At 47.4% G+C, this 25,658-nt stretch overlaps 1 protein-coding gene across 8 annotated transcripts in view; it reads right to left on the reverse strand.

Moving 5' to 3' along the window:
- MAMLD1 (mastermind like domain containing 1) overlaps positions 1-25,658 on the reverse strand; it is a 147,006-nt gene that overhangs the window by 24,770 nt on the left and 96,578 nt on the right. For 6 of the 8 annotated variants that reach the window (XM_032757789.2, XM_058441612.1, XM_058441615.1 and 3 more), the window contains 2 exons: positions 23,966-24,040; positions 15,293-17,065 (listed from right to left, as the gene is read on the reverse strand). In XM_032757789.2, the coding sequence (XP_032613680.1) occupies positions 15,293-17,065; positions 23,966-24,040 (1,848 nt within the window). Of the gene's footprint in view, positions 1-12,981; positions 13,105-15,292; positions 17,066-17,598; positions 17,726-23,965; positions 24,041-25,658 lie in introns of those variants that run through there. The other 2 variants (XM_032757792.2, XM_058441616.1) reach the window with 2 other exon arrangements.

A 25,658-nucleotide genomic window follows, 5' to 3' on the forward strand; every position in this document is an offset into this window, starting at 1 on the left:
GCAGGATGTGATATGGATGATGGATCAGTGACTACCGTGTGCTGCTTTCCAACTTCCTCTTTCTCAACTGAAATTTTTTTCTTTTTATTGCACTCTTACTTTCTATGCCAAGGTAAGCATGGTGACCAGTGGTCCCTGAAACATGAAGAGCTATATACTGACCAAATTCAGAGGACGACACATCACTTAGGGTTTCCGGATTGGAGTTGGATCCCTTTGGGAAAGGGGTAAATAGGTTTTCCCTAAGAGTGGGCATTTTGGGAGGTGTATGCATGGGAAGGAAGGTGTGTATGAATGAGGATGGCCAAGAGATTGATTGCAACAAATACCGTTGGTTGCCAGCACTACGTCTTCCTTCTCTTGACACCTTTCCCCGTTTTCATTTAGGCAGCTTCATTTGGCCCATACCACCTCTATGCTTAGGGGGATCCTGGCTCCACACAAGATTCTAGTGGGGGACACAGCTGACATGAAGCAGCATAGTAGGCTAGTAGGCATCGGATCCATTCAGACTAAAAAGCATGAAATTTGGGGGGCTTCTGGGAAAGAAGCTTCCTGGCTCTTCTGACAGAGATTCTAGAAGCCATTCTCCTGCTCTCTGAATGGGGCAGGAGGAAATTTGTAGCCTCTGGAGTTGCTGGCGCTATCGTGTGCCCACAAGGGGGAGCCAGCCTTAGGATGAGGCTCATGCCACGGAAGGCAGAGTAGACAGCCAGAAAGAAACAGCATCTTTGATGACACTGAGAAACTGTTGATTCAAACCAACCCTGAAGTCCACCCAACCGCTGGACTTTAACTTTGAGGAATCAGTAAGTCCCCTTTATTGTTGAAGCCAGTGTGAACTGCGCTGTCTGCTAATTGGGACTGAATACATCCCAGCTGATAATCTGGCCTGGCCTCTCAGACCCCTGAGTTCATGAGGTCTGCTTTACACAGCCAGCCTCATATTAAAAAACACCCCATTTTTAATGATGAAGCTTGGGGCCTGCTGAACCCTGTTCAGCCTTGAGTCGTGTTCTTTTATCTACTGACCAATTCATTTACAGAGAGAAATCTAACACACCTGAACCATCTGTACAATGCACTCTAGCAAATACATTCAGTATGGATCAAATATCACAATCCTGGGCTCTTCATTCAGATCTCAAGTGTGGTACTCAAGATTTTCAATATGCATTAGTTGAATGTGTACACATTTTAGATACAATAGTCTAGCTTAATAACATTAAGAATTTCTGGGTCATATTCAATTCTGACGCAAACTAGAATATGTACTTTGTGGGTTTCTGTGAAGAAAATAATTGATTATTTAAAATGGGATTCATCTATAGAAAATAAGCAATGCTAGCTCATAAAAGCAATTATTGGCATCAAACTCCTGAATTTTTAAATCCCTTAGAAAGTCCAAGAGCATACCAGAAAGTCAAGATTTGGTTTCAAAGGTAATAACTGTAAACAAAAACATTAAAAGCCCGTAAAAGATGTTGCTGGATAGGATTGTGATGGCTCTAGAAACAATTGTGAGAGCTCATTCTCTTTCTCAATTCCTAGTCTAATACTATTTGAAAATCTTTATATAATGAGAGAGTGAGAAATAGACATAAATCTAGTTCAGGGTTACAGAGCAAGGCTTAGCCTTCAGGAACCTCTTCTCTGGGGGAAATTTCTGAGTTGGAGTTGGCTTGGACAATGAGCTTGGGCAGGACAGATGGGGGATGTGGCTGCTACCCTTGCAAGTGGGATGTAGGGGAGCAGGAATAAAGTAGATTGTTTGGAAAAGAGGAGCTTTCCTCTCTACAGGGACAAATGTACCTGGAGCATTCGATCAGTTTAGCAGAGCCTTACTTACCCAGAGGCCCTCACTCCAGTGCTCTGTGATGAGTTCAGAGGCCAGCGGCCAAGATAGGGGCAAAGAATTGGGGGAAGAAGGGAGAGTTAGTGGGAACATCACAGTTGTCTTCAAATCTCTAAAGGGCTCTTAAACCTTGGGGGGTCATATTGTACTAGAATGTTGATGAACCTCAAGATTTGTAATTTGTCTCAAAAGTGGGGTGTGGAGAAAGATTCTAAACTCTAAACTGGATGTCAATCTAGCTCTGACAAATTACAATGCAGACTTTTTGTTTGCAGCAGGGACTTGGTGAAGTCTTTTAAGTTCCTGAGACCACACTGTCATTCAGAAAGCCAACTTAAACAATTCTATTAATGAATGAGTCCTCGGTTGTAATCTTGACTCTTGCAGTGCAGAATAACTACAGGGCTTGGAAGAGTGGTTCTGCCCACCAGCTGCTGTGGAACAAGCTGGGCAGAATAGATCTATATGATTCCAGATCTATATGAATGCACAGGGAATTGACATAGTCAAGGCCATTGCTAGAGGCTGCTCTTTCAACCCCATTCTGCTTCTTTGATCTGTATCAATCTTGAACTAGGGCAATTCATAGAGCATAAGGGAGTCAGGAGACCTTTCTGGGTAGGTGGGTGGGGGAAAGGGCCTCCTTGTGATGTAATTATTCTGCCAAAGCAGACATTTCCAAATTAAAAGTCAACAAAGCAAACAAAAGAATAAAAGAAATGATTAATATGGCTATCAAAATGATAAGAACAAATAAAAAAAAAACCTAAAAAGATAATTCTCACAAAGAATGTAGAATCTGTGCTCATGAACTAGTAAAATAAACCTCTTTTTTTCTTGGTTTAAACCAGTAGTGGGAGCTTATTCGTATACTATCAAGTATTTTTATGTCACATTTAATCCTACCAGGAGAACATATGCTTAACAGCCTTCCAAAAACGTTCACTTTATACTGTGCTAGTCATAAAGAAATAGCAGAGTTACAAACACACTGTGTATAAGTGAAGACCACTCACTGCTCTCAGAACTGACCAAAATCAATTGGCTTATGTTAGGAATATCAGCACCACCCCAAAGTGGTATGAACGAATCTTAACCGGGGAAAAGTAATAAAATGAGTGGCTTGAATTTCGAAACTAGCTGTTTTTGGCTTTTCTTACCATGTGCAGCTGTCACTGTGGTATGTGAAATGGCAGCCAGAAGTTTTGTTTTGTCCTTGTAAATTGCATTAAATGACGACAACAACAACAGCAGAAACAACAGAATAACCAGGGCAAATTACCACTGGCGGTATAAAATTGTGTACTTGTTGGAAGCTGAAGAAATCACATGTTTTCAGACATTGCACAAGTGCTATAGAAGGATAAGAAGCTTAACTGGACCAGAGAAATGCATCATGGTCAGTGGGTAAATGGGCCCTACATGCAGATGCAAAGTTCTCCCTTCTGCCCAGTGCCAGAATATGGGTTCATCGGCCTCCAAGCCTTGAAGACTGAGAGTGTCTATCAATAGTTCCTCTAAAATGCTCAAAACAGTTTCCAAAATTTAGCATTCTGCAATGGCTAGCAGATACAGCTTATTCATTGGTTCATTCCCCTCTATGTTCTACTCATTCATTCCAAGGATCATTCAGCTTACATTTACAGAGCTAGAGAAGACATCTTCCTATGCCTGAGGAGTTTACTACCAAGTGGAGAAGCAGACAAGTCACAAAGAACTCTGAGGAAGAAGTGGACATCACCACACCCTGAAAGGCAGAAACCAGAGATCTTGTGAGCTGGAGCATGAGCAGGGACACAATGACCGGGTGTGAACTTTCTAAAAGTCATTTTGGCATTGGTCAGAGGTGTCCTACTTTGTGTACCAGTGTCAAGGCCCTAGGAGCTGGTTCTCCCTGTAGTAGAGAACCGTAACCTTTTTCAGAACTCTATTCCAAGGCCTAGCACTTGCTCTAGAGGGACAGTTTGCACAGAAAGCCAGTCAGAGATGGCGAGTCACTAGCATCATTCTGTTGGCTCCTGTATTACTCAGCAAACTGTGAGTCATGCCGGTGTTTCCAGACTTGCAGATATACCAGAGAGCTAATGAAGCAAGTGGGTTTCTTATCCCATTCAGAAGCAGAGATAATGTCCGTTCTTGTTTACAGTCACTTCTTTGTTTCCCCCACCTACGTATTATCATTTCTCCAAAATGTCAAGAGAGGGACAGCCATTGTGCTCAATTTTCCAGGAAAGTTATTTCTGGTTATGCCTGTGCATTTAACAAACATGCACCTCAGTAAGACATACAAAAAACCCAGATGGCCCATACAACATGATGAGTGGACATGCAGCAAATACTGCTCTTACCAGGGATGGAAAATGAGCAGTTCAGCTTGCTGCTTCTTTTAGATTGTACACTAATATTATTGCAAAAGAAAAGACTGCTTTTGATTAGGAGAGGACCAGCAAGTGTTTTAAAACTGCAGCCTTTACTTTTACATTGTGGTAAAAATATGTATAAAATGTACCATTTTAACAATTTTTAAGTGTGCAGTTCAGTGGCATTAAGCACACTCACAGTGTTGTGCAACTATCACCACCATCCATCTCCAGAACTTTTTCATTTTCCTGTACTGAAACTCTGTCCCCATTAAACATGCACTCCTAATTTCCTCCCTCCCCTAGCCTCTGTCACTCACAGTTCTATTGCCTTTCTCCATGAATTGGACTACTCTAGGGACCTCACATGAGTGGAATGATACAATATTTGTCCTTTGGTAGCTGGCTTATTTCATTTAGCTTAATGCCTTCAAGGATCATCCATGTTATAGCACATGTCAGAATTTCCTTCCTTTTTAAGGCTGAATAATATTCTATTGTATGGGCATGCTGCCCATACAATAGAATTTTTTATTTATTTACCAGCTGATGGACATTTGGGTTGTTTCTCTCTTTTGACTATTGTGAACAAAACTGCTATGAACAGACAACTGGTTGAGCCCCTGCTTTCAATTCTTTTTCTTTCTTTCTTTCTTTCTTTCTTTCTTTCTTTCTTTCTTTCTTTCTTTCTTTCTTTCTTTCTTTCTTTCTTTCTTTCTTTCTTTCTTTCTTTCTTTCTTTCTTTCTTCTCTTTCTTTCTCTCTCTCTCTTTCTTTCTTTTTATTATTTTTTTTTAATTTTTTTCAGATGGGGTCTCACTATGTCACCCAGGCTGGAGTGCAGGGCAGTGATCACGGCTCACTGCACCTTCAACCTCCTGGTCTCAAGCAATCCTCCCACCTCAGCCTCCAGAGTAGCTGAAACTGCAGGCATGCGCTACCGTGCCTGGTTAATTTTTGTAATTTTTTGTAGAGGTGGGATCTCACTATGTTGCCCAGGCTGGCATTGAACTCCTGGCCTCAAGCAATCCTCCCACCTCGGCTTCTCAAAGTGCTACGATTACAGGTGTGAGCCACTGTGTCCAGCCTTGCTTTCAATTCTTTTAGGCATATACCCAGAAGTGGAATCACTGGATCATACGGTATTTCTATGTGTAATTTTTTGAGGAACTGCCATACTTTTTTCCACAGTGGCTGCACTATTTCACATTCCCACCAACAATGCACAAGGGTTCCAATTGCTCCACATCCTCACCATCGCTTGTTGTTTTCTCTCTCTGTGTGTATGTGCTTATAGTAACCATCCCAATGGGTGTCAAAATTTTGGTGTTTGAAGATGTGAAACTGGAAAGCTATAGTGGAGTGCATTGTCTGTTCACATTTTCCAGAGCTCATCTTTGAAAAGACTGCCAGATAAAGGGAAAGGGTCATGGAATCATTCCCAGTTATTCCCACTCAGGGATGGGTGAGGGCCTCCCACATCGTTCAAAGCTTTGTCACATGGAAACAAATGATCATTAATCACAATTGCAAATGAGGAGTCCACCTTCATCTGTCGGTCTGCTGAGCCAGCTGGCTTTGGCAAATTCTCTTCATGGGCCACCCCGACATGGGCCTGCAGAAGAATATGCGTCTCCACAGCTACGCTCACCTCCTCTGCTCAAAACTGGAAGATGGCTGGATTTGGTAGCATGCTACAGGGGAAAAAGCTGGCCAGAACCTGAGCCTTTAGCTGCAAATTGAAAGCTCCCACAAGCAAAGCAAGAGTTGGGATAATTTCTGGTGAAGTAGAGCTATCCATCTCTCAGGCCCTGAAGGCCACCTTTAGCCCAGGACTATATATATAATGTCCTGGAGCGCCCACTTTTATTTTTCCTGTGCACCTAGCTCCAATAACCCAGCCAAGGCCTGTGGCTCTGTGCTTTTCGTCTGTGTAAGTCCTAGCTGCACATTACCAAGAAACTTGGTTCACATGGGGTGAAGGAGAAAACATCGAAGAAATGGATGAATGCTGACTCTTTATTCCACTCTCTATCTTAAAAGCTGTTGCTGAGATGAGAGTTAAGAGTCAGCTGTCTGAAGACACCTGCAGAGGTGAGCCTGTGGGTGAGGTGGGGTGATCTCTTTGGGCCTTTCTGCTGCTTTTGGCTTTCAACAACCTTACTGCTTTGGATGGGTACAGCCGGCATGAGAAACACTCATCTAGCAAAAAACACGACATGATAAAACAAACAAAAGCAGTGTTTGTCATTGTAGGCCAAATAACAAAAGCAGATAAAATCCCAGACTGTTTCAACTCCTTAGGAAAAAGCAGAAACTTTCTTTTGGATCTGGGAGCAGGGTGCTTTAAATGTAACCAGCATTCTACTCTCTGCTATGCCCTTCAAGCTAAAAAGCAGCCAGGTCAGGCCCCACATAGTTGTCCTACAGGGCAGGCCCAGATCGTGGGATTTGTCAATCCCTAAGGGACAGAACAGGCTAAAAGTACAAATAGACTCAGGAAGGGATTCCATAAATCCACGATATGGGACCATGAGTGGATCTGAGAGTCGGAAGCTGGGGAAGGCACAGGATGGGGAGGGGAGGGTGCAGTCCAGCCCTCTGAGTACTCATCCTTTGCTCACCTGGATGGAAGGGTCACATCTTTGATTCCTCTTGTCGCTCTGCACCATCTACACCTGCACTCAGTGACAGTGCGGACTGTAGGTGTTAGGGCCACAGCTGAATGGAGCAAGTCTACTGTGAGTTTCATCTGCTCTAGATCTTGTTTACATTTTGCGAACTTTTCACCTGGGGACATAGTAGTAGTAGAGCGACAGCACTTCTCTTTCATGTTTGTTGTGTGCACAAAACTGGACTGCTCGCTCCATATGGTGTTCTGTGTTTTGGGTTTGTAGGTATTCATAAGGAGATACAGCTTAAAGCAGCACGACACAATGTTTTATTTCTGTCCTCTTACGTTCTTTGAAAAGCGCAATGAGATCCCTTGCTTTGCTTTACAGTGACAAATAAGTAGGTTGTCTTAATTAACTTAGCATAAAATAATTTGTACACTTCGTTTTTAAAAGGGCTCATTTTGGGTATCCCAACTTCAGCAAGTTTCCTTGTTTCTCTTCAGATATGTTAAGACAAAACAAACAAAAAACAAAACAAAAAACTTGACAGGAGGTTTCTGAAAATGATTGCCTCTTCAGCTTTCATAAGCCAGTTACTAAGCAATGAAAAAATTGTATCTATTGATCTCTATTACTGATGCATCTTAAGTAGGCGGCTTTGTGCATCCCCATAAGTTTTGGGGTTGACCACACTAACTGATGGCTCATTCCTCCAGGGAAGCAATGTAAAGTCGCCTTCATTTGAAAGTGTCGTCTCACTTATTCTTCAACTTTTAATAGAAAAAAAAGTTGACATTTAAAAGGTTAGCATTTAACAAGCAGCTCATTTTAAATTTCCGCTTTTTGAAAAAGAAAAATAGCTTTGAGGTGGAGGATCACTAATGGCTCTTAGAAACCGAAAAAGAAACTGAAAAAAAAATTTTTTTTTTGATTCTTGGTAAGATTAATACCAAGTTCTAAGCCTGTGTTTCCCAAATTCAACAGCCCATGTGGTTTCATTTCCTGGCAATTTAGAGTGGTTAAAACAAAACATTTTCAACACTGAGATATCCGTCCCCGAATTTTCAAAATTCATGTTACATGGTGTCTAATCATAGTTCCACACAAAGCAGCTAAGAAAAAGTTCCCCGAAACCAAACAGCTCTTTGCAGCTTAATTTAGAAAGAATGGTAAAACTAAGCTTGTATGTACCGTCATGTTTAAACACAAAATAAGAATGCCCATTCAGGAAAACATTTCCTCGTCTGCCAGAGAATATGCACAGGGCGGGCCCCCGCTCTGACCCACGGGCTCTTTGAAATCTGTCTGGTCCCCAATCCTTTATCTGGCAAGTGGAGGCCACTCCTTACTTATCATTTGCCTGGTGGACAACACAGAGCTTCCTCTAGAGGCTTCTGTTCTTGCATTTTAGCAGGACTAACCTTTGAAATAAAATCTGTGATGTTTCTTGCCAGAATTAGTAAAAGACAAAATTTCTCTGAGAACACAGCCAGCAGTATTACTCTCCCCCAAGCCTTACTCTCAAAACGAGAGAGGAATGCAGGGAAGTGAGGGAGAAGACCTGTACGTCCAAGGTGACAGGCCCTTCCTTGAAAATATGCAGTGGATCTGATTTTGGGGTGGAGGTCATGTATTTTAGTAATATAATAATTACTTTTTGAAAATGTTAATGAGTGATTCTGAGACTAGGAAAAGGCTCACTTGCTGTCTCTGCCTCTCCTGACTCTAGTTGTAAATGGAGCAGATGTAACTTTGATCAGAACAGGAAATTCTCTTGGCCTCACTAACCTGGTTTGTTCCTCTTTGTTTTCAATGAAAAGTCACGGTTCAAATATAAATAATTTAATTTGCAGAGCTAATTGAGACAGCAGTAATTAAGGGTTATGCCCTACTGAGTGGGCTAGCGTAGCCTTGGAAGTTCAAACCAAAAGGAATCTTGGGTTTCTGCAAAGATTCTTTTTGGAGGCTTTGGGAGTGAGAGTCAGTGGTGGAGAAGAAGGACGGAAACGAGAGGAGAGAGAGGAGGTATCCCCTCAGGATGCGTGCTCTGTGCGCCATGACTATGCAGGACCAGCTTTCCTTCCTGGCCACTCATGTACACGCTTTCCACCCTGTTCATTGTCACTGTGTATCAGTAAGCCCTCTGCCCGAGTCTTGAAATGTCAGGCACCCCTGAGCCTGCTGCAAGCAGCTGGGGTCAGATCCAAGCTGGCTGCAGGTGGAACTTAGCTCCTCCTTCCCCCTCCTCTCTGCCCACCTAAAGTCGTCCTGTGGTTGCATTTGTTATTCAGCATCCACCTAACTCCTAGAAGTTCAGCTGGCTGTGCTTAGAGGGAAGAGAAGACAACATTCTCCCCTACCCACGGTCAGGGGCACGCAGGAAACCACAGCCTGGCTTGGCGGCTCTACTTCCTTCTGGAGTCACCAACCTGTGTCTGCTGCCTTGGCTGCTCCTTAGCCACCCGGCAAACGTCTTCCTTAATGCCCCTACCCTGGAGCTGTCCGTGAGCACGCAGCCCCAGAGGGACCGAACTCTCCCCTGCCCTTTCTCTCCAAGTCACCGTCCACGCCTGGGGGTCAGAGAGGAGCCTGGATGCTGAGCCGAGGCTGACTAAATTCATTCCATTGGGTTACTGGTGTTCTGAGTTTCAGGAACTTTCCTGAGAGTGACAGCTAATATCAATGGAGCATAATTGTGTACCAGGCCCTATGCCAAGCGCTGTTACCTCATCTCATTTAATCCTCACGGCAGCCCCATGAGATAGGTATACTAGTATCTCCATTTTACAGACTGAAGCCTGGAGAGGGTAAATCGCTTGCCCCGTGGAAAAGGTGGCAGAACTGGGATTTGGACCCAAGTGATTCAAAGTCTGAGCTTTCTTGAACTTGGCCTTGAGCCCAGCCCCAGGGCCTGTCCCCTGCCAAGGCCCCAGGGTAAGGCCCCTGTGTCCCCCGCCCTGTGCCGTCTATCTTCAGGCCCTGGGTGCTGGAAGTACTGCACTTCGGAGGGTTCAGTCTACCAGGGGTGAGAGAGGTCACAGGTGGGGATAGTGGGGGCTTCCCCAAGGCCCCACTTTAGAGGGAGCTGCCCAGATCCTCTTCACAGGCCCAACCCCTCAGAAAGGGAAGATGGTGAGTTCGCTGCTTCTGCAATTGCCTGGTGTTCACGACTGCCTAAGCTAAAGCTTATCCTTAAGATAGAAAGCATATCAGACCCAGCAGGGGCTTAATCCAGCCCTCTCTAAGGCAGGTTTGATTCCCCCTTCTCTACCCTCTCCATATTTCTCAAAACAACATCATGTGCCTCCTTGGTCTATTTCTCCACAGCTGCCCTCTTCCCCCTGTGCTGCACAGCCTGCCTCAAGGATCAGATTCCAGGCTTTTTTTTTGTTCTTATTCCAACTGGCCTCCATCCACATCCCTCCTCCCCATGAAACCACACTCCCAGCTCTGCAGATCTGAGTGGGGCTCAAATGCACGTGCACTGAGGGCACTCTGGCCAGAGGCTGCCTCTTGCTATACCCAGTCTTCCACAGTTCAACTCCCATCTCCTTGACAGACTTGTTTTCGTCTTTGAGTAAATGTAAGATCTGTTCTGCAGTCGTGAATAGTGAAACTGAAGTAAGTCCTAACCCCGATTTTTGCAACACACCAAGGTATCTCCAGTAATCTTCAGGGAGAAGGGACATCAGATGATGCAAACAAAATTCATTTTGCCTCAGTCTGATTAAACATCAAGATATATCACCCAGCCTGGAGGGAGGGTGGGGAATTCAGTGACGCAATTTGGGGTCATTAAAATCTGACAAACCAGCGCTGGGTGTTGCAACTCCATAAAGAGTTAAAGATCCCTCCCTTAATAATTCCAGGTCCACATCCCTTATCTGTAATTTCGAGTCCAAGAAGCTCTGAAAGCCAATTTTACTTTTGTCAATTTGGTGCCAAATTTTATGTGGGGGCAAAAGTTGACTCTGGACTTCCTTAAATATTCATATTTCTCTGCAAAAGTAATGAAATACTGCTTCAGATTACACTGGAGGGTTGTGTGACATTTGGTATTTATACCACATTACCTTCCCAAAGTCCCAAATGTTCTGAATTTGGAAATTCATCAGGCCCCGGAGGTTTCAGGTCCAAGCCCACAAGGCTGCCCTAGCCCTGGCTGAGCCTGTAGTGTGTGCTGGGCACCGTTCTAAGCAGTTTCAGGTTAGCATCTCCTTTGCCTTCCCAGTGTCCTATATGAAGGGGACTATTCCTTTCCCCATTTTCAGCTGAGGCTCAGGAGTTGAGTAACATTGCTCATGGGACCTGAATCAGTGAGCATCTGCAGCCAGACTTGAGCTTCAGTTCTGTGTGCCTCCAGTGCCCTTGCTTGCTCAACCTCCCATGCTAAACAGCTGCCCCAAAGTCATGTGGCATTTGCCTTTTACCTCAACTGGTAAAGCAAAATCCCCCAAACAGAGAGATGCTGGTCTGTACATAAAAATGAGCTCCTATACAGAAGGCTGGATTTGGCTTTTCAGCTTACTCAAGCGTTTGTGTCTCATCTCACATTTAGAAATAACTCCTTTAGAAAACTAAGATCTAGGCCAGGTGCGGTGGTTCGTGCCTGTAATCCCAATGTTTTGGGAGGCCGAGGTGGGAGCATCACTTGAGCCCAGGAGTTTGAGACCAGACTGGGCAATATAGTGAGACCCTGCCCCTAAAGAAACGAACAAACAGACAAAACCCAAAAAAGCCCCCACACCCCCCCACAAAACCTCAAAGATCCAGATTCAAATGAACGTCCAGTTTTTCCATGGTAACCATTATCGTCCACGGCAAATGCAACAGGTTAGTAAATGCCATATCATAGGTAATTAGTGTTCCTGAGGCTCAGCTTGGCCATCAGGAAAACTTGGGAGGTTTGCTTAGCCTGCGGGAAGTGAGAAACATGTTCTTCCCCACCACTGGGGCCACCATCTGTCCTTCTACAGCGGTCCCAGCTCTTGCCTCAAACACTCGCTTTTTTCTTTATTTTTTTCTCTCCCCTGGAAGAATGACCAGGGCTGAGTTCTTAGGTCTTAGAGTTAATGGGGAGAGGCCATAAGAAGAAACAGAAGGACTGCTGAGATTCCCCCAGCTTGGAGGCCTGGAAGAATACCGGGTAGAGAACAGAGTGCTAGGGAGAGGAGCGGAGTGCCAGAGAGCTCAAGAAAGAGCAAAGTGAGATCCCCAGTCTGCAAAGCAGGGATGGACCTTTCCCCTTTCCCCTTTCCCATCAGGCTGGGAGTTGTCCAGGAGAGGCAGGGCCTAGAGCACAAGGAGCCCACAAGGCTCAGAGGCTGCACAACTCCTATCAATCTCATGGTGGATACAGGGTCTGGAGAGAACGTGGCTTGTGTCCGTCCTGCCACAGCTACCGGCTTTTAGAACCACATCTTAGTCCCATGAAACAGATCTGGGAGTGCAGGGTCAGGAGGTAGAGTCATCGTGACAGCAAATCCCTCGTCAGCACATACTTTATGCCAGGCCCTGTTCAAAGTGCTTTAGATGTATTAACACACTTAATCCTCAGACAACCTATCATCAACTTGATTTGTAGAGGAGGAAGCAGTTAAGAGGTGACAGTGGAAACAGAAGGCTCCAGAGGCAGTGCCCCATGCATGGGAGTATGAGTGTGGGCTCTGTAGCCAGATTGTCTGCTCTAGCCCCAACTTGCTGTGTGACTGTGGGCAACTTTGGTCACTTCTCTGTGCCTTTCCCCCCAACTCTCAAGAGAATGGTAACAGCCCCTGCCTCTGAGGATTAAAATGAGAAGAGGCAGGTGAAGCATCAGGTCCCATGCCTGGCCCCTGGGCACAAGCCAGCATGGGCTGGAAAGGCAGCTCTTGGTGGCAATAGCATTTCCAATTTGGGGACCCAGCTTCTCGCCTCTGCTGGCAAAGGTCGCTTGCCCCCTTTATTGTGCTCCTAGCCCTAGGGAGCTTGACTGCTCGGTCTTTCTCCTGAACACTTTCTCCAACCCCACCTAAGTAATTGGTTGGGTATGATTTGCATGACCCCAATAATTAAGAATTCTCCCTCTGAGCCAGCTGATCCAGCTCTGGGGCAACACAATCAGTCTACAAAAATGTACCCAATTGAAGACAGAACAAAACAGAAAGGCTCACAATGTTAGATGGTGACACGTCTCCAGGCTGAGGATCTTGCCTGCTAGTGAAAGAGTTCCCGTGTTGATGCTGGGGCTTCACCGAGCTAGCTGCAGAGGTCCATGCAAACAGATGGCAACAGCCCTATAATAAAATCAAACCAAAGTGCTCCTGAACTGCAGACCAGGGCCCAAGCCCCGGGTGGCCTGCCGTGTCCTATGTGCTTTGCCTGTCTCCACACCGCTCCCCCGGCCACCCCCATGGGAGCTCTGCTTGCCGTATGGTCTATCAAACGACCAACTCCCTGGTGTCAAGCACTCTGCATGGTTATGCTCCAGGAAACCTGGATGGAAAAGACACAACCTCTGTACTCTAGGGGTTGCCACAGGCGTGCTCATACAGAGCTCTTAAATAAGAGGTCAGCCCCTGACAGGTGCTTCCCTTGGGCCAGGTCTCTGGCCAAGCACTTTATGATATCTCCTCCTTGACCACGCTCCAGAAGAGGGAGGCACAGTGGGAAATGGAAGTACTGAGGACAGTCACGGAAAAGCTTCCTGGAGGGATGGTGCCTGAGCCCTAAGGAGCTGCAGGTGTTGGACAGGAGAGAAAATGTGGGAAGGGATGACCAGGCCCCAGGGAACGGCCAGAGTAAAGGCTGAGACCAGACAGCGTGGGCCAAGTGCTGCAGGCACTTCTGGGTACTATAAACAAAGTGCAAGGCGGGGCCTGATGGATGCTGAAGGGCCCAGGAGGCTGGTGGGGCCAGCTTATGGGCCTCTGGGGACTTCTGAGCAAGTGTAAAACATGATCAGGTCACTGTTTTAGCAAGACGACTCATAGAGCAATGGATGGTTTATTGGGAGAGACCAGTTAAGGGTCAACTGTATGAGTTCAGATAAAGAATCGAGAGGACCTGAACTTGGGCAAGGATGAGAGGAATGGGAAGGACGGATGGTAGATGGTGACTGAGTATTCTGTGTAGGCACACGTGTGACCTGGCCCCACTGAACCCTGCCTCCTGGTATTTACACCCTCACGCAATCTCCTCTGGCTTACGTCTAATGAATAGAATACAGCAAAAGTGGTGGGATGTTACTTTCTAGACTAGGTCATAGAGACTGACTTCTGACTTGCTGGCGCTATCCCTCCTCCCTCTCCCCCCATTACCCTGCTTCACTGGCACACGCTCTCATGCTCACTCAGATGAAGCCAGCTGCCATGTTGTGAGATGCTCTGTGAAGAGGCCATGTGGCAAGGAACCGAGGGAGGCCTCTGGCCAATAGCTCATGAGAAACTGAGGCCTCAGTCCAACAACCTGCAAGGAACTGCTTCCTGCCAGCAACCACATGAGTGGGCTTGGAAGCAGATTTTTCCCCACTGAGCCTTGAGATGACTGCAGCCTTAGGAGATACTCAGCCAGAAGACTCAGTTAAACCATGCCAGGATTCCTAACGCCCAGAAATCAGGATGTGGGGGTAACGTATGCATATGGTTCGAAGCTGGTGCTTGGGGTAATTTGTTATGCAGCCACAGATAACTAATACAGGCAGGGGTCACAGCAATGAAAACTGGGAACTGTGATAGACACGACCCAGGTGGAATCAGCTGCATTTCATGACTGAAAAGCCTGGAGGAGATGAGGGAGGGTGAGAAGTCAAAAGCAATTTCAAGAAGAGCCCAGGCTCTGGAGTGAGACCACCTGGCTTCAAGCTCCTGCTCTGTCCCTTGCGAACTATGAGACTCTGGGCAAGTCTTTCAACTCTCTGAGCCTCAGTTTCTTCATTTGTAAAGTGGAGATGATGAGAGTGACTACCTTACAAATACCTTTTTCCTTTCACCACCTGCCTGAGTATCCAGCACAGTGACAAATGGCATGCTGAGGTTGCTCAGCCAAAGTTTGCTGTGGCATTTCTAGAAGGCTCAGCGTTTGTCCTTCTGCCAGCAGGGGTAAGATTTAAATGCTTCAGTGCAATTTCCTTACTCTTAAGACGGACGCACTAGTCTTTCTACATGGCCCAGTGCAGGGAAGGCATTTCTGTATTCCGACTTGTCCCACCTGGCTCCTTCCACCGGGAGCACCTCGTGGGTGCAGCTTTCCTTCTAGGGAAGTTGGGTGACTGGAACAGGCACTGAAACCGTAACCTTGGCCTTATTAACACTGTGCTTTTAACCACACAGGATCAGCTGACTTCAGTAGACTTTTTCAGCGTCTTTTCCAGTCTCAGAGAGAACTACAGCCTGGATTTACCCTCCAGAGCCAGATATTGACAACATGAAACACAGTTGTTATTTCCAAAACAAAAGAACACAGGCAGATAGGAGATTGTCTTACCTGTCTGGGCAGAGCAGGCATGGAATCTGAGGCCACTGATCGCTGAAAACGCTGGGGTTGCTGCATCATCTGCTGCAGAAGGAATGAAGAATGGTCAGGCTGCTGCTGCTGTTGCTGCTGCTGCTGCTGCTGCTGCTGCTGCAGCTGCAAGGTGGCAGTGGCCGTGGAGGAGGCAGTGGCTGAAGAGGCCTGCGTTGGTGTCGGCTGCTGCAGATAGTGGAGCAGGGAAGGCTGCCTAGAGGTGGCAGGCATGGAGGGCATCTTCTGGGGACCAGGCTCAGAAACAAAATGGGACAAGGGCTTGGTGTTGCCAAAAGTAAATGGCTCCGTGGCTCCTGGGCTGGAGCTTGCCATCCCCGGCTGCATGATCATGCTCAGGGTTTTGGATGAGTTGCTGCTCATGGGCTTAAAGATCGCATTTGCTTGCTGCTGCTGCTGCTGCTGCTGCTGCTGCTGCTGCTGCTGCTGCTGCTGCTGCTGCTGCTGGCTTAGAAGATTACTGGTGGGAGTGAGGCTTCGGATCAGGGAGCACTGTGGGGTGAAGGACTGCTGTGGCAAGCCTGGGCTGGAGAGCTTCTCTGGGCGATAGGGTGGGGACGGCCCAGGGTTGCTGGCAGGCAGAGCAGACATCAGGTGTCCTTGAGGGGTTTTGATGGTAGAGGACATGAGATTGGCAAGAATGGAGCTCTGAGGGCCGAACTGCGGCTGTTGAGTGAGAGCAGGGCTGGGGAGCTTCTCAGGAGCATAGGGCATGGCGGGCCCCAGGGCAGCATTGCTGCTGGACGTCATGCTTGACAGTAAGGCATTGGGAGAGCCTCGGAGAGTGCTGCCCGACATGCAGGACACCATGAGGCTCTGGGGGCTGAATGGGGGTGGCGGTGGTGGCAGTGGCAGCGGTGGTGGGTGTGGTGATGGCACCGGGCGGTAAGGTGGAGAGAGTCCTGGAGGAGGCAGACCAGACCAACTGGGGGTGGGCCCTTGCTGCTTTGTAGCAGACCCCTGCTTGCTGGCTGCCAATGCCTTCAGCTGGTGGGCGTGATGCCACTGAGGCACTGGTAAGGGGGGCAGAGCGACAGGGAGCATGGCCTGGACCTGGCTCTTGGACTGTGCCATTGAAGAACTCGGTGACACTATCTGCTTACTGGTGGAAGGAATTGAATAGCTGATCCCTGTGGAGGAGGACGGGATCTGAAGTGACATGCCAGTAACTTGGCTGCAACTAGAAGCAAACTCCTTGCTGGAAGCCAGGCTCTCCAAGTGTGACATCTGAACCGAAGGCTTGGGAGTTGTGCTTAGGGTTGCCTGGGGATGATCTAAAACCAGTGGCTCTTCTGGCTTCGTCCCCAGTATCTTCTCAAGATCTAGCTCATTTGGAGAAGGGTCTTGAATTTTGGTGAGCTCCTCTAGCAGCTCTTGAAGCTCCTGGTCTACAGCCGGCACGCTGTTGATTTTCTCATAGTAAGGAACAGTGGGCCCTTTCAGTCCCACTTCTGTAGTCTGTGGTACCACAAATGGTGAGCCCATGATGTTGCCATTCATAGGGTTATTCTCCAGCAGTAACGACTGGCCAGCCACTCCCATAGCCGCAGGGCTAGGATTCATCGTCAATGGAGGGACCTGCAGTTCTGCACAGGCAGTACTAGGATGAGCGCCTGGGCCCATCGCGAGGGTGACATCTTCAAGGCAAGGCCTCTTAATTTTATTAGGGTAGCCCCCATCAGCCATGTCTGGAAACTGGAAGTGGTCTTCTTCTTGTCTCCTCTTAACAGTTCCCTGTGAATGGAAGAGAAGAGAAGAGGAGAGGAGAGGAGAGGAGAGGAGAGGAGAAGGGAAGAGAGGTGACACACACACACACACACACACACACACACACACACACACAGAGAGAGCGAGAGAGAAAGAGAGAGAGAGAGAGAGGAATTTTTATAAAGTCTTGGCACATTAAAGCTAATGAACAGGAAACGTGCATGATAAAACACACTTCTCAGTTTAAAGACTTATAGTTGTGAAAACTATAAAATACGGCCTGTCTTTGGAACCATAGTGCTTATTTCTTCATTATTATGTTTCATCTAAACGGTCTAATTACATTTCAAATAAGGCATTATGTTGTCTGTATACTAAAACGGGATAGAACGTTATGCAAAGGGTAATCTGCCCACTTCAAGGAGAGTTCAACAAAGCTATGCAGAAGTCACTAAATGAACCATGCTGCCAAAGGCAGGCATTGGAGAGAAAACTAGAAGTAGCTAAATAGTTTTAATTCTTTCCTGTCTACAGACACATAGATTTTAACAAAGGAATACCATAGTATAGACTTGAACTTTTAGGCTGCCTTCTTGTCTTGGTTAAATGCATCAGGCTGCAGTGGTAAAATTGAATACAGGAAAGAAGTAGATCTGGATGTGTTTTCTTGGGGAGCTGTTTAAAATACTGTTTTGGGGAAAGCACAAGTTTCAGAACAGTCATTGTAGGCATCGTATTCATTGTTCCATTTATTTTTACACACACACACACACACACACACACACACACACACACATTCCAAAAACAATTTGGAAGAACTTATACCCAACAATTTGGAGTGGTCATTTATTTGGGATGACTGGCAATTCCCTTTCTATTCTCTTCATTTCTGCTTGTTTGTCTTTAACGAGAAGGACTCATAATCCAAAAATTTTAAAAAGTATAAAGTTATCTAAATAAGAAATTTTTCTCTGAAGATGCATCCTCGGGTTGGGGAGATATCAAACAATGAGAAACGGCCCCAATCTGGGTTCTGAACCTCAGGAGAGCTGCCCACCATTTATAGAAGCACGGCCTTTGGGAACAAAGCAAAGTCACTAGCAATGTGAGACTTCCTACTCTTCATGGCTTCATACAGTCATCCATCGCTGTTGTGTTAAAGACCATGACCTGTATGTTAGCAGGTAAATGGGAAAGGAAGTGGGGGCAAAGGAGTATGTGCGGGAATGATCAAAATAAGGAAAGGAAGAGAGGGATCTGGAAATCACTTGAATGCCGATAGGTGAACAGGTAGAATTCTTTTAAAGCTTCCCCCCCCGCCCCCCGCCAAAATAACCCCTTGTCAGCTTTGGAAGTTTCACTAGGACATACAGTGCTCATCCTCTGATGTCACCTTAAGTTTGGCTCTTCTGGTTTGATGAGCTTGTAGCCCACTAGGGGCTCAAGGCACGCATGGGGCCACTTGCCAGCACGATGGGGGGCATGACTGTCATGGCCAAGTGAACATCAAAGTAGATCCCCAGGGCTGTATGTCTCAGGCCTTGCTGCACATCAGAATCACTTAGAAACATCCACATTCCCGGGCCCTCCCACCACAAACTGACAGCTTCATCCAGGGTGTGGCCCAGGCATCGAGAGTTTTTCCAACAGCTCCATGGCTGATTCTCAACAGAAAACCACTGGCCCAGAGCAAGGGTGGAGGCAGCGTGGCATAGGGCTCCGATCTTGGCCTTGCCACTGAACTTCTCAGAGCCCCAGTTTCTTTATGTGTAAAATGAGTGTAATTACAGTTCTTTTCTCATGAAGGTCCTCTGACTATTAAGTGAAACGGGGCACATTGTGTGACACCTAATAGCTCCTCACTAACAGGTACCTGGCATTATAAAGGGCAGGTATGGAAGGGTTCTGGGAGTCTAGTACCCTTCTTAAAGACAGGGAGGTCTCTGAGACCCAGAGAGGGGCAGGCCTTACCCAGAGTTGCTCAGCCAGAGGGCAACAAGGCCCAGGTCAGATGCAGGGTCCCTCCGCCACCACTCAGCTGCCTCCAGACCCCCTGCCTTCGCCATGTTGGTGGTAGGACACTGCATCGCCCCCACAGAAGGGGCTTGCCAACTTGAGTGAGAGGACTTGCACACTTCTTTGACTTTTCTTTTGAGATGCCCACAATCTGAACAAGGGCACTTCAAGGGACAGCTCTGTCACCAAGCTCATCTGAGGCCTGAATACCATGGGTCAGGCAGGAATGGGTTGGAGAGGTGTAGAGCAGGCACAATAAGAGGGCTGAGGCCCATGCAGTCATCAGTGCCCACTTTCCCAGGAGCCTGACTGGGCACAGCACCCATAGTGTCCCTGCACTGGTCCATGGAGCAGCTTCACTAACTGTTTGGCCCACAGCAGGTGCTCAGTAAATGGCAGTTGAACGAATCAATGGACAAAGGAACATAAATGACCCAACACACAGGGAGCTCAGCCATTTACTCAACCCATTATGGAGTAACCTACAAACAAGTAACCTACAAACAAGACACTGGGTCCCAAACTGAAATTGTGTCTCTTCTACGTTCTCCCAAAGAATCCAATAGGTTAAAAATAGAAATGTTTGAAATAGATCGATCAGGGATGATTGCATGTGGGTTTGACATAAGGATCCCCCGCAGGGAGTCTGAGCTGGCAACAGTCAGGCCCAAAGTGCTGTTCATGATGTCTCGAACTGCAAGACAGTTGTGACAATGGCGAAGCAATGCAGAACCAGGCAGGCCAAGGAGGGGGTGGGAGTTGGGGAAAGGAAGGGAGGGCAGGGGCTGTGAGGGCCACGTGAGCCTCTGAAATTTGCTGGCAGCTTCTATGGGCTCCCAGAGCTTTCACTTAATTGTTGGTCTGCCATTAACCTGCTGGGAGTAAGGTGCAGGGATGGAGGAGGCAGGGCATGACCACCAGATACTAAAGATACCAGCTGGGGCCACTGGCAAAAGAAAGGAGGCTGCACCTCTCCTACGTGAGAGCCTGTGTACACACACCTTTTCCAGCACTCATCAACTGCATCCCAAGCAAATGGTCCCTGATCAATTCCAATTCTAGAAACCAACTGACTACTCAATAACAAAGTAGATCCCAGCAGGCCGCCACTGCTGGAGTGGATGCCACTTTTGCTATGCCAAGTCTGTGGCTGGACAGCGGCTGGCATGTACACTCACTGACTGTTTCATGAGGATGCCTAATTAAGCGGGCAGGCTCACTTGGCTTTTCTCAGGGGTGGGGTTGGGGGGTGCTCATTGAGGCTGCTGTTTTGGCAGAGTTGCAGGCTGCAAGCCTCTTCTGAGCTTTCATTTTTCTATGGACTTCAATGAGACTTTACTTTGTCAGAGGCCATGCAGCTCCATGTTTTGGATTTCATGGAATGAGCTTTCAACAGTGAGCCTGAAGTGCCCTGGCTGAACAGCAAGAACACCAGCCAACCCTAAACAAGGCCGAGGAGAGGCGGCTGTGTTTACACGGAAGTGCTCAGCCTCGCTGTAATAGCATCTGCCTTCACCAGACATCAGTGAGGCGTGGAAATCTATTATCCAGCTAATTTTGCCCCTAGATAAAGGCTTGCTTTCGTGTCTTCTCTTTCACAGTCCCATGATCTGTTACTCATCTCAACTGCGAGAAGTTGGCTGGGCTTTCCCCTGTGCCCAGTGCCACACTCCTGCCTTCGCTGGGTCACCTGTGCCTGTGGCTGATGCTGCTGAGGTTTTGCCTGCCCAGACTGGGTGTTTCTGACTAAATCCCACAGCCACCATTTTAGATCAAGGGCAGGAGATAGCTCACTGCTCCAGAATGACCTCCCCTCCTGGCATCCTGGTGGGGGCGGAAGGTCCCCAGCCAAGCTCCCAGCCCTTCCTAAATGAATCTCCCTGCTTCACCCATGTGCTTTTCTCCAGTCTCTGTGGTCTTGAAGACGGCAGGGAATTAGTCCTAGCTATCCCACAGCTCCTACTTCCTTCAGGCCTCTCCCTGTGACAATCAGTAGCCACTGGCAGGATTTCCTCAGAGCATATCTCGAGCTTGTCTTCTTAGAGAAAACAGAATGGGATATGATTTGTTTTCAGACAATTAGTTAAGGGATAAGGACACTGGACCCCAGACGTCCCAACTCCCAGCCGGAGCCCTCACAGGCTCTGCCTTTGGTGGCGAGGAAGGGGGAGGGAGTGAGTGACAGTGCCCTGGCATCTTTTAGAAATGAATTCCTTTCTCTCCATACATAAATGCCTGCAGAGTCCCATTTCAGAATCCGGCAGACAAAGCCACCAATGTGATCCCCATGACCTTATAAACATTCATTAAAATGCATTTCAAGGCATGTGATGGTGTCCCCACCCCCTAAATAATGAGAAAACAAAGGTTTCTCTTCTGATAGAGACAAGTTCAGCTCTGAAGTCAACATTATTTCTGGTTCTATCTGAACAATGACATATGGCAACTCTTCCCTTTCTATATTTCTAGTCCAGAATGACAAAAAAGGGGAAAAATTTCTTAGAGAAGGTAGAGATTATAAGAATACAGTCCATGTTCATAAAATGAGCATGAGGAGAATAAAGAATATAACTTATCCAAAGAAATCTGGGGCTGTTATAAATGCTTAATTTTGGACACTGTAGCTGGAGGTTTAACATGGACACCAATAAAAAGGTCAGCAAAGGGTATGCACTGTTCCTATTGGGCAAGAAGATAGGAGGTCAAAGGTAACCAGGAAGGATAAACTCAGGGAGCCTCATTTTTCCTCCAGAGGGCACTGGGCATGTGGGCACTGGGCATGTCGGCCCTGGTCAAAATTGTCAAAAAGGTGAAAATCGCCTGTGGCTTATTTAGTCTGCTCTTTCTTCACTAGCACCTCACCAGTTCAGCTCAGGCCAGTTTGCTAGCCGGTTCTCCTAGTCTCTTCCCTTACATCCATACTCCATGAACAACTTTATTCAATATTGTTACATTTTCCCCTTATGAATTTTGAGGCACCTGATGTTGGCCAACTAAATAAGACTTCAAGCCCTCTGAGGACAAGATGGTCCCCAGTAGACTATCTCAGAAGAAAGTAACGAAGATGGCATGGGGCATGATGGAGGTAGCTGTAGAATAGATAAGAAAATAATGTATCAGGAATGGGTTTGAAGAGACAAAGAGATGGGGGATGGGGAGAAAGAGAGAGAGTGAGAGCGAGGGGGAGAGAAAGACAGAATGAATATGTTTGCATTTGCACATGGGATCAAATGAATATCCGTGTGTATAGTATCAATGCCTGTATTTGGGGATGTGTTATTTACATGTTTATTTTCAGCAGAATGTCCCAGCAAACTGAAACTGACCTTTCTGTAGAACAAACAGGATTTTGAGCATTTCCAGAATTGCAAGGCATGAGGCTCTGGAGAATACCAGAGTGGTTGGGAACGGCAGGGAACCCTGAATGCTAATGCTGATTGGCTTCAAGAGGAGTCAGTTATGTCTCAGGAGCAAATCTCTGATAATGGGTGGTTTGGAGCAAGAACCTCGACCTACAAATCGGAGATTTATTGGTGTCCCTGATTCGCCCTGAACCAGCACTCGATGCAGGCAGATGCAGGCTGCGGTGGAGGAAGGGGCCCTGGAATGCGCATGAGAAGACCTGCAGTTAAGTCCTAGCTCCCCCGTTTGTTGTGTGGCTGTGGGCAAGCCACTCCCCTCCCTGCAGCTCAATTTCTTCTTCTGTAAAATGGGTACTTGGCCCACCATGTGTGCCTCACAGTATTAGTGAAAGGTTCCATTGTACTCACTGAGGAGAGCACTTGGGGAGCAGTAATCACTACTGATGCCATTCTCAAGGCCCTGTGTCCTCGCGTTGGGCCTCTGTTGCTTTCTTACAAATAAGGATGCATTCACTAGGATAGGCGGATGGAGTGGAAGTAGGGGGAGGCAAGCAGCTTAGTCCTGACAGCACTGACCTGACAGCCAGGGATGCTGTCTTGGTGGCTGAGCCTGGAAACTCCTGCCTCCTGCTGCTTGCCACCACCTGCCACTCTGAAGGCTGCCACAGTCATCAGCCTTCAGCCACCCTGATCTGAGGGCTGGGGCTTCAACAGGCTCCTGCCAGAACTATCTGAGCAGCAGCCTGGAGTGGCTGGAAGAGCACCGACAAAGGCAGAGATGAGCAGACCTGGGTGGGCAGTGTTCTAGAACTACTTTCTCCTTTTCTGTAGTGTAGACATGCCAGTTGGAAGAACTGACAGCTCTAAGGATGATCCTCAACCTATAGATGTATATGAATTTAATGAGCTCAGAATTCGTATTGTACCATCTCTGAGAAGAATCAAGGTATTCTGCCATTGAACAAGCATTTGTTGAGAGCCAGCCTCTATCTCCTAGATTATCAGAACTGCTGGGCCCTTCAAGACGGGCTGCTCCCACCCACTCATGTTAAGCCTGGTGAGGCCTGTAGTCTGTTTTCACAGGAAGAAACCCTCACCCAGTCTTCTCCAAACACATTCCCAGGTTCTGTCATTAGTGGGATAGAGATGATTACTGTGGGGAGAAGAGAAACATCTGGATGGATTTGTTGAGGTTGACCTATAGAGGTGCTGCCTGAGGGAGCTGTAATAGAAGCTAAGGGTCAAAGGAGAGGGCCCTGTCCCAATCCAGATGACTCCATTTCTGCTGGACCCAGGTTCACAAGCTTAACCTGCATTTCACCTAAATTTGGCTAACAAGCCCAAAATCACACACGCAAACGGAGAAGTGGAGGCAGAACCGAGGTTGGAGGCCACCAAGGCCACCGGGAAGAGGTCATTTAAGCCCAACCTGGGCTCTGCCTCTAAAGGACCTTGTGGTGTGACCTCTTGTAGGTCCCTTTCACACTCGGGGCCTCAGTTTCCCCACTGTAAAGTGAATGGGTCCCAGCTTTGGTAAGCTTATGCTTACCTGATGCTTTCTTCCTGGGCTGCTCTTGTAGAGAAAAGATAAATCTTCTTCCTCCATCCACGAGGGCTTCTTTCCCTGGGGGTGAGAGTAGGCTGAGGAGAGCCACTTGCACACACTCTTAAAGAAAGTATTACCTGTACCAGCTCAGTGAGAGGAACAGATCAGACTGTTACTTGAATCAAATTATGAGCCTCCCCAAATATATCCATGACATTTAAATATGGAATTACTTGAACATAGACTGTGGGGTCTGGTGTGGGGTGCGGGAGACTAGCAATGTGAATCCTGAGAGTAGCAGGTCTGCACTTGTTGGATCAAGAAAGGCAGCCTAGAATTCTGGTCAAATGAGCTGTGCTTATTGACATATTCTATTAGAGAGTACTACCAAGTCACCAGTCACCAGAAAGGCTGCCAGCTCTCCAACCACCTCCAGGGAACTATCCTGAATGGGGCCTTAACAAGCCTAAGAGAGGGTTGGTTTGAGTCCCAAGCCAATATTTGCTCTGCTGTATGTCAGTCACATGGGACCCAAACCAACCCTCTCCTAGGTGCCTCACCAGTCGCTGCAGGGATCACAATTTCAAGTTTGTTTTTTTATGGTCAAAGTCCAGCATAGATTAAATGAAGGGGTGGTGATGATTGTGTTAAAAGAGAACTCCAAACCAGTTTAACTCTTGGACACACATCCCATCTCACCATGGTGCTTCTAACCTTCTAGAGATGATGGGCTCCTATTTTCCGATGACAAAGCCCCCCACAGGATTGCTGCCTGGCCATCAGGGAGTGCCTCTGTAACTGAGGCTGAGATCCCACTTTCAGTCCTCCAGCTGTGGCCCACCCCTGCTCCACCCACCGGGTATGGCCTGTCCTAGGCTCTTAGGTATGGCTGCATTGTGAAATGATGGCTACAGAGCTGGCATCTCCTGTAGTCTAGTTCATCTAGTGCACTACCTCATAGTTAAAAGAAATCTGTTTAAGCCGCTGAGGGTGGCTCCTAGTGCCAACTCCAAGAACAGGAAGCTTCCCTTTCTTGGGAGGAGGGGCAGATGGTAAGGTGGATGGTCCAGGTGAATGGGAGCAGGGCAACCACAGTAAGTACTGGACAACAACACAAAGACTCCATGTGTGGCTTCCATCGAGTCCCTCTCCAATTGGTTTGGCCTTCTCTGTCCCATGCAGCACTTCAGCAAGGGGCCTGGCTGAAGGCTATGAATTGTGTGGAGCCTCCTCATTGCAGTCTCCAACCATCTGATGCTGGGAAAATGTCACCAGGATGCAGCCATGCCATGTGGCCAATGAACCGAGAAAACACCCCTTTTCTAGAATGCTCTAAAGAGGCAGAATAATTCAGAGGTGAGGAAGGAAATACTCCACCAGAGACCCGGGCAGTTCCTACAAAAGCCAGACTTTCCTTCACCTTGGGAGTGACAAGACCGGTGGAAAACCCTCTCAAGCAGTAACCCCCAAATGCTCTGCAAGCCGGTGGGGTCCAGATACCGCACAGGCGAGTGGGCTGTCAAATCCCATCATCGTGATGTAAATATCTCTAGGCTGCCCTCGGCTGTGCCTGACCCTGTCCTCAGCTTTCCACACCTCCACCTACAGCCCATGCACAGAAGGACCACCCAGGAATGCTGCAAGTGTAGACTCACCTCCAGGGCCACCTAGGGAGAAGGAGGGCAGCTACGCTGGT

Source organism: Hylobates moloch, unplaced genomic scaffold (assembly GCF_009828535.3).
Source record: "Hylobates moloch isolate HMO894 unplaced genomic scaffold, HMol_V3 SCAFFOLD_7, whole genome shotgun sequence".
Classification (NCBI taxonomy): Eukaryota; Metazoa; Chordata; class Mammalia; order Primates; family Hylobatidae; genus Hylobates; species Hylobates moloch.